This window comes from Pristiophorus japonicus, chromosome 8, assembly GCF_044704955.1.
Source record: "Pristiophorus japonicus isolate sPriJap1 chromosome 8, sPriJap1.hap1, whole genome shotgun sequence".
NCBI lineage: Eukaryota > Metazoa > Chordata > Chondrichthyes > Pristiophoridae > Pristiophorus > Pristiophorus japonicus.
In genome coordinates, this window is record NC_091984.1 from 176,957,145 (window position 1) to 176,969,661 (window position 12,517).

Genomic DNA, 12,517 nt, shown 5'->3' on the forward strand with positions numbered 1-12,517 from the left:
TCTGCTCTCCAAATGTGAATATGTTTGAGATTAGATAATTGATGGGGGAAGAGGCATTAAAAAGCATATCCATTAGTTTAGAATATAGATGTTGAACATACGGATCTGATTCATTGAAATTTAATTACATTATAATGACTTCCAATTTGGCCGCTCTACTCGGAACTCCTTCACAGCAAGCGAGCCCCAGGTCGGCAGAGGAAACGTTTCAAGGACACCCTCAAAGCCTCCTTGATAAAATGCAACATCCCCACTGACACCTGAGAGTCTCTGGCCCAAGACTGCCCTAATTAGAGGAAGAGCATTTGGGAGGGCGCTGAGCACCTCGAGTCTCGTCGCCGAGAGCATGCAGAAATCAAGTGCAGGCAGTAGAAGGAGCGTATGGCAAACCAGTCCCACCCACCCTTTCCTTCAACAACTGTCTGTCCCACCTGTGACAGACACTGTATTCCCGTATTGGACTGTTCAATCACCTGAGAACTCACTTTTAGAGTGGAAGCAAGTCTTCCTCGATTTCGAGGGACTGCCTATGATGATGATTTAAGGGAGATGTGGAGCCCAGCAGTGAACTCATTCCTTTCATTACATTTTCTGTTATTCCATCCATTTAATGAAAAATAAATTGTTGCTATTTCTCATTACTCTGCTCAGAGAGTTCTGTGGTCACTTAACAAGGTCATGATCATTGTTTTTACTCAACATTGTGGGTAAAGGATGTAGCCACATGATAAACTAGATTCTGATGCCCTACAACAAAGTTCCCTACTTACCCCAGTAACCATAAAAAGTAAAAGAAAGCTCTACTTAAACACTACAGTATAACTGCATCCCAGCCATGCACAATACACATCTCATCTACCAAGAAATAACTATCCGTCTTAAGTGTAATTTTTGTTTTTGTCCCCCTCACCGTTTCTTTGCTCAGAGGACAAGCACTGATCTACTCCAAAGCCTCTGATAAAGATGCCTGGAATTGCCCATTAGATGGTGATGAAAAATGGCTTAGATGACTTGCCCTCTCGGAAAGTAATACCCTCACCTTTTTTTTTTTTACATTACCCCACATGAAGAACTCACATGTTAAGAAAACCCGAGGGACTAACAGTATTCAGTGCACCAATCAACAGAAATCAAGGTAATTGGTATATAGTTCATGCCTGGAACAAGGACTTGTGGCAGTGAACGAGAATTTCACATGATGGAAATGAAGGGGAGTGGTTTCTTCCCCAAGCCTTAATGGTTCAGTTTCAGTGATGGGCCAGAATTTCAACAGATTCATGCACTTTTTCCCTTTGGTGTGAAATATTCAAAATGTTTGAAATTAAGATTTTCAGAAAGAGAATTTTATGAATATGTTATTTTCAGAAAACTGTCTTGCTCTCTTGAAAAGAGCTCACGGGGTTGGGGGTAATATATTAGCATGGAGAGAGGATTGGCTAACAGAAAAGAAAAAGTCAGGATAAATGGGCCATTTTCAGGTTGGCAATCACTAACTAGTGGGGTGTCACAGGGATCAGTGCTGGGACCTCAACTATTTACAATCTATATTAATGACTTGGATGAAGAGACCGAGTGTACTGTAGCCATTTTTGCTGACGATACAAAGATTGGTGGGAAAGCAAATTGTGAGGAGGACACAAAGAGTCTGCAAAGGGATATAGATAGGTTAAGTGAGTGGGCAAAAATTTGGTAGATGGGAGTATAATGTGGGAAAATGTGAGGTTATCCACTTTGGTAGGAAGAACAAAAAAACAAATTATTATTTAAATGGAGAGAGACTACAAATGTGGCAGTATAGAGGGATCTTGTACATGAAACACAAAGTTAGCATGCAGGTACAGCAAGTAATTAGGAAGGCAAATGGAACGTTGCAAGAGGGATGGAAGATAAAAGTAGGGAAGTCTTGCTACAACTGTACAGAGCATCGGTGAGGCGACATCTGGAGTACTGCGTACAGTTTTGGTCTCCTTATTTAAGGAGGGATATACAGGTTGAACCTCCCTTATCCGGAACCCTCGGGACCTGGCCTGTTACGGATAAGGGATTTTTCTGGACGAGAGATGGTCATGTTTAATTGGATGGAACAGGTACTGAGCAAGGGGATATCGGGGCTGGCTGGCTTGGGGCTGGGAGTGCGGCAGAGAGATCATGGGAGGGGGGGCGGTGGATTGCGGGGTCAGGCCAGCGATTACGGGAGTTGGCAGCGAGGAAGGACTTCAATTTGTTCGTTCCGGATAAGGGAGTTCTAGATAAGGGAGGTTCAACCTGTACTTGCATTGGAGGCTGAGATGAAGGAATTGTCTTATGAAGAAAGGTTGAGCAGGTTGGTCCTATACTCATTGGAGTTTAGAAGAATAAGAGGTGATCTTCTTGAACAAATAAAATTCTGAGGGGGCTTGACATAGTAGATGCAGAGAGATGTTTCTCCTCGTGGGGGAATCTAGAACTATGGGGCATAGTTTCAGAATAAGGGGTCATCCATTTAAAACGGAGATGAGGAGGAATTTTTTCTCTCAGAGGGCCATGATTCTTTGGAACTCTCTACCCCAGAGAGTGGAGGAGGCTGGGGCATTGAATATATTTAAGGTGGAGATAGTCAGATTTTTGAATTATAGGGGAGTCAAGAGTTATGGGGAGAGGGCAGGGAAGTGGAGTTGAGGCCAAGATGAGATCAGCTATGATCTTATTGAATGGCGGAGTAGGCTCGAGGGGCCAAATGGCCTACTCCTGCTCCTATTTCTTATGTTCTTATGAAGGATTGGAGAGAACTAACGGAGGCAATTGGACGGTCACTTACAACTGCGACTTATTGGTGTTGGGTCCTGAGTTGGCCATGCTGAGGATGCCTCGACCTGCATGAGAGAGATTAGGCTTGAACTCATCCTTGAAAGGTTTCCCCCAGTACGACTCGCCACCTGAAAGCATACGAGTGAGAAACATATTGATATAAACCACATCTCCATGTTTAACATCTAGGCTTTCAATCACAAGGTCTTCATGATGTACACAATGACCATAAAAGAGTCATTACCAGGCATTAAGGTCATTACCAGACATTAGCATAGAAGGGAAATGATTGTAAAGTGCTTCACTCCCACAATTCTGTACTGCTGCTCCCCAGAACATGCAGCTGGCAGCAAGTAGGTGTGGAATATCACCACTTCTAGAGCACAAAATCATTTTGAAGCAACATATATCCTTATTTCTGCTGACCAATGATTACGATCGATATGGAATGCCAGAGGATGAGAGTAACCACTAACCCCACGATTAATGAGTTTTTGCACTTTTAAATGTAGTGCTTTGTTTTAGAATACATAATTGAAAAATACTGCAATTCAGTGGCACTGTTGGCAGATGATCTATATCACACGCTAACGTTATCCAACAATGCCAAACACAAGCAGTCTTGCAAAACCTTCCCCTTCCAGCATCACAGTGGCTACTGCAGTGCTCAAATACAGTACCTGGAGACTGCATTCTCGATCTTTTTTCATTGATGAGAATGATTCTGATAATTCATTTGCACCTCATAAATTATGGGTGTCAATTCACCAGAACAAAAATAATAGCAATTAGCAGTTAGGAGTGCAAGATTCTATAACCTGTAGTTGCATTTCACTGCTCAGTGGGCTATAGTGGGCCACAAATCGCTGTAATGGTGAGTTTGGCCAGTGAGTGATGTTAGTTGGACTTTATGCTCACCATTAACAACGCACTATATTTGTGCTTCAAATTGCTGGAACGTCAATCCGATAATGGCGCAGCATGGGACCTTGTGAAAATGGCTTATCTCCGAAATCAATGAAAGCAAAGAAGAGAAAAAGAAACAGAGCGATAGATAGAAGGAAATAAGGTGAATTAGAGTCGGACAAAATGTAGAGACAGAATGAGGAATAAAGTGACAGAAAGAAAGAATGCATTGCGAGAGTGAGAAAAAAAAGACAGAAAGGAAAAGTAAGAAAACATGAAAGAAACACGAAGAGGACATTGTAACCCGGTTGTGTTTGAGAATTGCTGCATTGGTCCCTGAGAAATTAATGAGTGAATGGCAGGGTAGGCATGCAAAATGTACTAACACTCTTGAACGATGAAGTATAGAAGCCGTGGTCCCATCCATCAAGATCAGGAACAGTGGAATACCCAGTAAGTACACCATTGTACTGCTTTCATAAATAATTGCTAGATGAAAATAAGACCACGGTCCATCTCATTCGCCATCTACTCTCCTTCCCCACTGATGGCCTCCTCCTCCAGCATGTGGTGAGTACAATGGCTGTAACCCCCCCCGCCCCCACTGCCCTTCCATTCTGAACCCCAGTGCATCACTGGTCCTTCCCCCAATGCCTGCCCCCAACCACGCCTTGGACCATCTATCATCAAGGGCGCTACCCAGCGCCGAGCCTGTGGCCAACACCTCGCTGTAGGCAATTAGGCCCATATAGCAGTGCCTGCTCTCCAGTCGTCCTGGAGCCCCTTGCCACTGGACCAAGACCTTGCTCAGCTAAGCCCGTATAGTAGCTGGTGTGCAACGGTCACCCCACGTTAAAAGAAATCACGCACAGGCATTTTCCACTCTTTAACATGAAGTTCGGGACCTGGAATGTCAGGGCCCTCATGGACAACCCCAACAGCGACAGACCGGAATGCCGCACCACCATAGTTGCCCGGGATCTTAGACGCTTTGATATCGATATCGCAGCCCTAAGCGAGACCCGGCGGACAGGAGAAGGCCAGCTCAAGGAACAAGGTGGAGGTTACACCTTCTTCTGGAAAGGGAAACCAGAGGCAGAACGCAGTCTCCAAGGAGTCGGCTTCGCCATCAAAAACGAGCTGGTCGACTGCCTCAAAGACTCCCCCTGCGAGGCTAACGAACGCCTCATGACGCTTCGACTCACCCTATCCCGGAACCAGTGCGTCACAGTCATCAGTGCTTCCGCCCCAACACTCGATGCAACAGATGAGGCCAAAGAGAGTTTTTACTCCAATCTCGAAAAATCCCTAACCTGCGTCCCCTCGGGCGACAAACTGATCCTCCTCGATGACTTCGATGCCAGGGTCGGCAAGGACACAAACCTCTGGGGAGGCGTGATTGGCCGAGAGGGGGTAGGGAAAGCCGACTCCTGACAAAATGTCTAGAGCACGAACTTGTTATCACCATCACCAACACCTTGTTCCGCCAGAGGCACAAATACAAGGCACCGTGGCAACACCCTCGCTCCAAACACTGGCACCTGCTCGACTATGTCATCATCCGAGCCAGGGATCGCAAGGATGTGCGCATCACCATGCCATGACAAGAGCTGACGACTGCTGGACAGACCACCGCCTAATCCGATCCATCACTGACATCAACATAGCCCCAAAGCGAAGAGGGCAGCAGATGCAGTGTCGCAAAAAAGTCAATGCCGGGACACTTAAAGACCCAGCTAAGAGAGCCCTTTACAGTCAGCGCCTCGCAGCTAACCTGGCGTGCCTTGATGACCCAGAGGTGCAGAATTTCCACAGCCCGTGGTCTGCCCTCCGGGCCTCCATAACCAGTGTCTGCAAAGAGACGCTCGGTCACTCAACCAGGAAACACCAGGACTGGTTTGATGAGAATGATCAGGAGATTCAAGAACTAATAGATTGCAAGTGCAGGGCATTTCTGAGCCTTAAACAGCAACCCAACTCAGGAGCAGCAAAGTTGCATTACAGACGGCTAAAGGCTAAGGTCCAACAAAAAACCCGGGACCTAAAGAACAGGTGGTGGATGGGGAAAGCACAGGAGATACAGCAGCTGGCCGACAGCCATGATGATAGTGTGAGGATTCTTCACCGCAGTCAAGGCCACATACGGACCAAACTTCCAAGGCCCTACTCCACTCCTGGCCAAGAACGGGCAAACAATCATCAAGGACACCAAAGCAGTCCGGGCCCGCTAGAAGGAACACTTAGAAGATCTCCTCAATTGAGACTCGGCTTTGAGTCGAGTGTTCCACAGCATGCTACCTGCCACCACCTCAGTGAGACCCCAACACTGCACGAGGTAGAAAAGGCCATAAGACAGCTAAAAAAAACAACAAGGCTACGGGAGCAGATGGAATCCCTGCTGAGGCACTGAAGTATGGCGGAGAGGCACTACTGATGCGAATACACAACCTCATCTCTCTCATCTGGAGGGAAGAGAGCATGCCGGGAGATCTTAGAAATGCAGTAATCGTGACCATCTTTAAAAAGGAGACAAGTCTGACTGCGGCAACTACAGAGGAATCTCCCTGCTATCAACCACTGGGAAAGTCGTCGTTAGATTCATCCTCAACCGTCTTCTCCCCGTGGCCGAGGAGCTCCTCCCGGAGTCGCAGTGCGTTTTTTGTCCCCTCTGGGGCACAACAGACATGATTATTGCAGCGTGCCAGCCCTTATACATGGCCTTCTTCGATCTTACAAAGGCCTTTGACACCGTCAACCGCAAGGGTCTATGGAGCATCCTCCTCCGTTTTGGATGCCCCCAAAAGTACGTCACGATCCTCCGCCTGCTCCACGACGCCATGCAAGCCGTGATCCTTACCAACGGATCCATCACAGACCCAATTCACATCCGGACCGGGGTCAAGCACGGCTGCGTCATCGCCCCAACCTTCTTCTCAATCTTCTTTACTGCCACCTCAAAGTTGACGAGCTCCCCGCTGGAGTGGAACTAAACTATAGAACCAGTGGGAAGCTGTTCAACCTTCGCCGTCACCAGGCCAGGTTCAAGACCACTCCAGCCTCTGTCGTCGAGCTACAGTACGCGGACGACGCCTGCATCCGTGCACACACAGAGGCTGAACTCCAGGACATAGTCGACGTATTTACCGAGGCGTATGAAAGCATGGGCCTTACGCTAAACATTAATAAGACAAAGGTCCTCCAGCAGCCTGTCCTCGCCGCACAGCACTGCCACCCAGACATCAAGATCCACGGCGTGGCCCTGGACAGCGTGGATCACTTCCCCTATCTCGGGAGCCTCCTATCAACAAGAACAGGCAGAGACAACGAGATCCAACTCTGCCTCCAGTGCGCCAGTGCAGACTTCGGCCGCCTGAGGAAAAGTGTGTTTGAAGACCAGTCCCTCAAAACTGTTACCAAGCTCATGCTCTACAGGGCCGTAGTAATACCCGCCCTCCTGTATGGCTCAGAGACGTAGACCATGTACAGTAGACACCTCAAGTCGCTGGAGAAATACCATCAGCGATGTCTCCGCAAGATCCTGCAAATCCCTTGGGAGGACAGATGCACAAACATTAGCGTCCTCTTCCAGGCCAACATCCCCAGCATTGAAGCACTGACACACTTGATCAGCTCCGCTGGGCAGGCCACATAGTTCGCATGCCAGACACGAGATTCCCAAAGCAAGCGCTCTACTCGGAACTCGTCCACGGCAAACGAGCCAAAGGCGGGCAGAGGAAACGTTATAAGGACACCCTCAAAGCCTCCCTGATAAAGTGCGACATCCCTACTGACACCTGGGAGTCCCTGGCGATAGACTGCCCTAAGTGAAGGAAGTGCATTTGGGAGGGCGCTGAGCTCCTCGAGTATCGTCGCTGAGAGCATGCAGAAATCAAGCGCAGGCAGCGGAAGGAGCATGCAGCAAACCAGGCTCCCTGCCCACCCTTTCCTTCAACGACTATCTGTCCCACCTGTGACAGAGACTGTGGTTCTCGTATTGGACTGTTCAGCCACCTAAGAACTCATGCTAGGAGTGGAAGCAAGCCTTCCTCAATTCCGAGGGACTGCCTATAATGATGATGAGTCGCATGGTATAATGGAGTTGTTGACTAATCATGGCAATCAATCTCTATCAATTAGTCTACGACAGACCCAGACACAAGAAAATTCCAGTGATGGGGAACTTTGGGAACCAAATATCCAAAAGCAACTTTTTTCCTCTCAAGCCTGTTACACTTACCTCATGTCATGGCTCAAATTATTCATATATTGAATCCCAAAATGTTATTTTCTGAAAGAAATTGATCTAATTTGCATTAGATTGAGTGATCATCTTCTGAGTATCTAAACGGTTTTGCGCCCTGAAAATTATTGCCTTGCAACATTAACAAGAGCGTGGATAGCAAGACTGGCACAAAAATATCAAGACAGATAAAAATGATTTTTAAAAATTCTCGGAACAATTCTGGAGTGAGATTCCACAGCTTCATTGGTCCCTTTCTGGGCCTCCATGGTTGGGTGCCGAGTCAGGACAATAAATCACGTCATTACCAGTGTCCTCTATGCTATTAATTACCAGCACTAAATGGCTGTGGTGGGAATCATTCATAATAATGTCGTAAATCCAGCAATTTCATGATCACCATTAAGTTCAATGCGGAACCTTACAGCGAGAAGGGACTTTATCAACTTTGGCGAGGCTAACAAAGGAACAGCACAAAGTATCCAACAATTTACTCCACAAATTCCGGTATTTTTAATAATAAATAATGATGAGCGCTGTTAATGCATCTTTATAATGACGCGGCTTCCCAGAAATTTCTCGCCCAAGAAATGAGTACGGATTAAAAGCTTGCAAGTGTGCAGCAATAACAAATGCGCAGCAATAACAAATGCAGTTCATAGAATCATAGAAATTTACAGCACGGAAGGAGGCCATTTCGGCCCATCGTGTCTGCGCTGGCTGACAAAGAGCTATCCAGCCAATCCTGTTTTCCAGCTATTGGTCCGTAGCCCTGTAGGTTACGGCACTTCACGTCCACATCCAAGTACTTTTTAAATGTGATGAGGGTTTCTGCCTCTACCAACCTTTTAGGCAGTGAGTTCCAGACTCCCACCATCCTCTGGTTGAAGAAATTTCCCCTCAAATCCTCTCTAAACCTCCTACCAATTACTTTAAATCTATGCCCCCTGGTTGTTGATCCCTCTGTCTGGACCCTCATAATTTTATAGACCTCCTCTGTTCCAAAGAAAATAAACCCAGCCTACCCAATCTTTCGTCCTGGCTAAAATTCTCCAGTCCAGGCAGCATCCTCATAAATCTCCTCTGTGCCCTCTCTAGTGCAATCACATCTTTCCTGTAATGTGATGACCAGAACTGCATGCAGTACTCTAGCTGTGGCCTAACTAGTGTTTTATACAGTTAAAGCAAAACTTCCCTGCTCATGTATTCTATGCCTCAGCTAATAAAGGCAAGTATTCTGTAGGCCTTCTTAACCACCTCATCTACCTGGCCAGCTACCTTCAGGGATCTGTGGACATGCTCTCCAAGATCCTTTTGTTTCTCTACACTTCTCAGTGTCCTACCATTTAATGTGTATGCCCTTGCCTTGTTAGTCTTCCCTAAATGCATTACCTCACACTTCTCCGGATTGAATTCCATTTGCCACTGTTCTGCCCACCTGACCAGTTCATTGATACCTTCCTGCAGTCTGCAGCTTTCTTCTTCATTATCAACCATACAGTCGATCTTAGTATCATCTGCAAACTTCTTCATCATACCCCCTACATTCAAGTCTAAATCATTGATATATACCACAAAAAGCAAGGGACAAGTACTGAGCCCTGCAGAACCCCACAGGAAACAGCACAAAAACACCCATGAATCATTACCCTTTGCTTCCCGTCTTTGAATCAATTTTGGATCCAACTTGCCACTTTGCCTTGGATTCCATGGGCTTTTACTTTCGTGACCAGACTGCCATGTGGGACCTTATCAAAAGCCTTGCTAAAATCCATATACACTATATCAATCGCACTACCCTCATTGACCTTGTTACCTCCTCAAAGAATTAAATCAAGTTAGTCAGGCACGACCTTCCCTTAATAAATCCATGCTGACTGTCCTTGATTAACTCATGTCTTTCTAAATGAAGATTTATCCTATCCTTCAGAATTCTTTCCAATAATTTTCCCACCACAGAGGTTAGGCTGACTGGCCTGTAATTACTCGGTCTATCCCTTTTTCCCTTTTTAAACAAAGATACAACTTTAGCAGTCCTCCAGTCCTCTGGCTCACACCTGCAGCCAGAGAGGATTGCAAAATGATGGTCAATTGATTATGAAAAAGAGCCATATGCTTTGATCCCTTCAGTGAGTAGTGAACAGAGTAACAGCAATGTGCCCAGCAGCAACCTCTTCGTGTGTCTGAGTGTGCATTTATATTTATGTTTATTAATAGCTACTCTGCAGTGGCTTTGCTGATAATAAATTGGAGGATACTTGGTTTATAACAATAGGAATTTTATGCCATGTAATGAACAATGTTTTATTATATAATACTATAAATCTCCCAATAGGTTGCTTGTGGTGAATTAAAGGATATGAAAACTCCTCGGGTGTAATCTTTTTTTTTTGAGGAGGGATTGGTGCAGGCAAAGATTTGCAGATATAAAACAGGAGCATTCTTGGGTTGGTTCCTCGGCAATTTGAGCCGATTGGAAAAAGATGGCATTTGTTGAACTCGTCGGCCCGGAATTTGCGGTCAGAAGCGAAGGTGTTTGCTGCTGGCCCTGAAGTACGCTTCATGCAAAGATCTCGCGATCTCTGTGTCGGGTACTTCGGATCCCCTTGTGTGAGTTGCTGTGACGATAGCAAGCTGTCGAAGCAGTCAATCAAAACGCAGCATTCATACAGCCAGCAAATAAAGAAGTGAGTAAGCTCTTAAAATCCAAACTTTTAAAAATGTTGAGAGAGCAAAACAAAGATTGAGGCTCTCACATGGGGAAAAGGAAAACCTGAAATAAAGATGAACAAACTTTAAAAAAATTAACATTTAAAAAAAAGTTTCTTAATAATGTTCACTTTTATTAAAGTGGATAAATTTCACAGCAAAATTAAAATGCGTTTTTCAGGCCCATAACATTTGTTTAGCAGTCAGTACCCTGTTAAAACCCCTAATTACACCTAATCCCTTTGGGTCTAACTTTTAGCGGAGAATTTAACAGAGTAATTACTGCGGAAGAACCAAAGATTTTGTCAGTTTCCCTGACTTCACTGATTACAATGAGTGCCTGTGTCAGAGCTGTGAATGACAGACTGCAACTTTAGGATTTCCACATGCGTCTGCGCCAAATCCAAAATTGCGGTCAGTTTCAAAGGCGGAATGACAGCCATTTCGACATCATCCGGACCGCAAATTCCGGGCCATTATGTTTCAGCATTTCTGATCATCTTTCCATGGAAAAGATTTGGAATGAAGAGTAGTGCTGGGATTTTTAAACAATGCGCATTCTCATTCGATTATTTTTTAAAAAGGCACCCAGACGAAGGGCAGCTAATATGCTAAATGGAAGTTGTTTTTCCCAGTGAATAAACAATGAATTATATGTTAAGCTTGACTGGATAACTGGAGCAACATCCCTCACTCATTGTGCTGGATAATGCTTTGAAATCAGTCTATGAAGCTTAAGAAGAGAGAGACAGTAATCAAAAGCCAGCCTATTATTTGGGGGGAAAGGACACTGCACAGGCAGTCAGGCTGCAAAAGACAGGAGACTGCAGGGGGAGGAGGCTCAATCTTGGAATGTTTGACAGAATGCAGAAGTTTTAGTTTGTTTAAGTAAGATGACCTACAGAAGTGGGGATAGCATAGCATGTTCTTTATTTTCACGTGATCATGACCTGTATCAACTGAACTAAGCGAATCTGATCATATCTATTGCTCTGTTCATTCGCCTTACTGTGGAACAACACAGTTTAATGATCCAAACTAGGTCATGCCACATCCAATGTTAAGTTGGGTCTGTGTCTTCGGTCAGATTGAAGACAGACAAGTGCAAAAGACACGGATATCCAGTTCAGCGGCTGCGTTATCACACTGGGTTCAGCTATCATATAAGTAGAGAAAGGCAGTGTGAGTCAACTTCCAGAAAAGGTGCTTGGATCACCAACGAGAGTTACTGATGTTACTTAACCTGAGAAAGCATCTGCGGCAAACATGGTTTATCAACGAGCATTCAAGGCATTGTCACAGGACACACTCTCCCGTGATTTTCCACACAAGAGCTTCCATACTGCAGCAAGATAATTGCTATCTGTTTGAACCCGTTTTATCTAGTGCTCCTCTGAGCTATCCCCGCTTCTTCCTTCCAAAAAACAAAATATGTTCTCCGACATGCATTTCCTCCTCTCAACATCCTCGTGGTGTTGAAATCAAGACATCTCAAAAACTCTTACCCTGATTCAACATTTACCAAAACCTAAAAATCTTGCAACTCCTTACATCCCTCATTCTTTCCATCGACAATCTTCAGACTTTTCAACCCAAGTTTGGGGACACCTTATTACAACTTTCTAACTTAATTCATCTCTCTTTTTGGTGATGCACTCCACTTTGGGGCCTTTGAACTTCATTTTGGTTTCCCAATTAAAACAAAGGCTGTTTCAATGCAAAATGTTTCAATAGTGGGGGAAGGATAATTAAAATGGAGAGCAAGTCATACAACTGCTGGCTCAAAAGTGGCAGTGATATTTTGAACATCTCACACAGCCATGGGACAGTAGGTAACATGGAAGGATCCTGAAGAAAGGGAGAAACAAACTTTTA

General features: G+C 45.2%; 1 protein-coding gene across 3 annotated transcripts in view; it reads right to left on the minus strand.

Moving 5' to 3' along the window:
• Positions 1-12,517, minus strand: part of ppil2 (peptidylprolyl isomerase (cyclophilin)-like 2) — a 371,889-nt gene that overhangs the window by 65,882 nt on the left and 293,490 nt on the right. For all 3 annotated transcript variants that reach the window (XM_070887580.1, XM_070887579.1, XM_070887581.1), the window contains one exon: positions 2,798-2,915. In XM_070887580.1, coding sequence (XP_070743681.1) covers positions 2,798-2,915 — 118 coding nt within the window. The remainder of the gene's footprint in view (positions 1-2,797; positions 2,916-12,517) is intronic.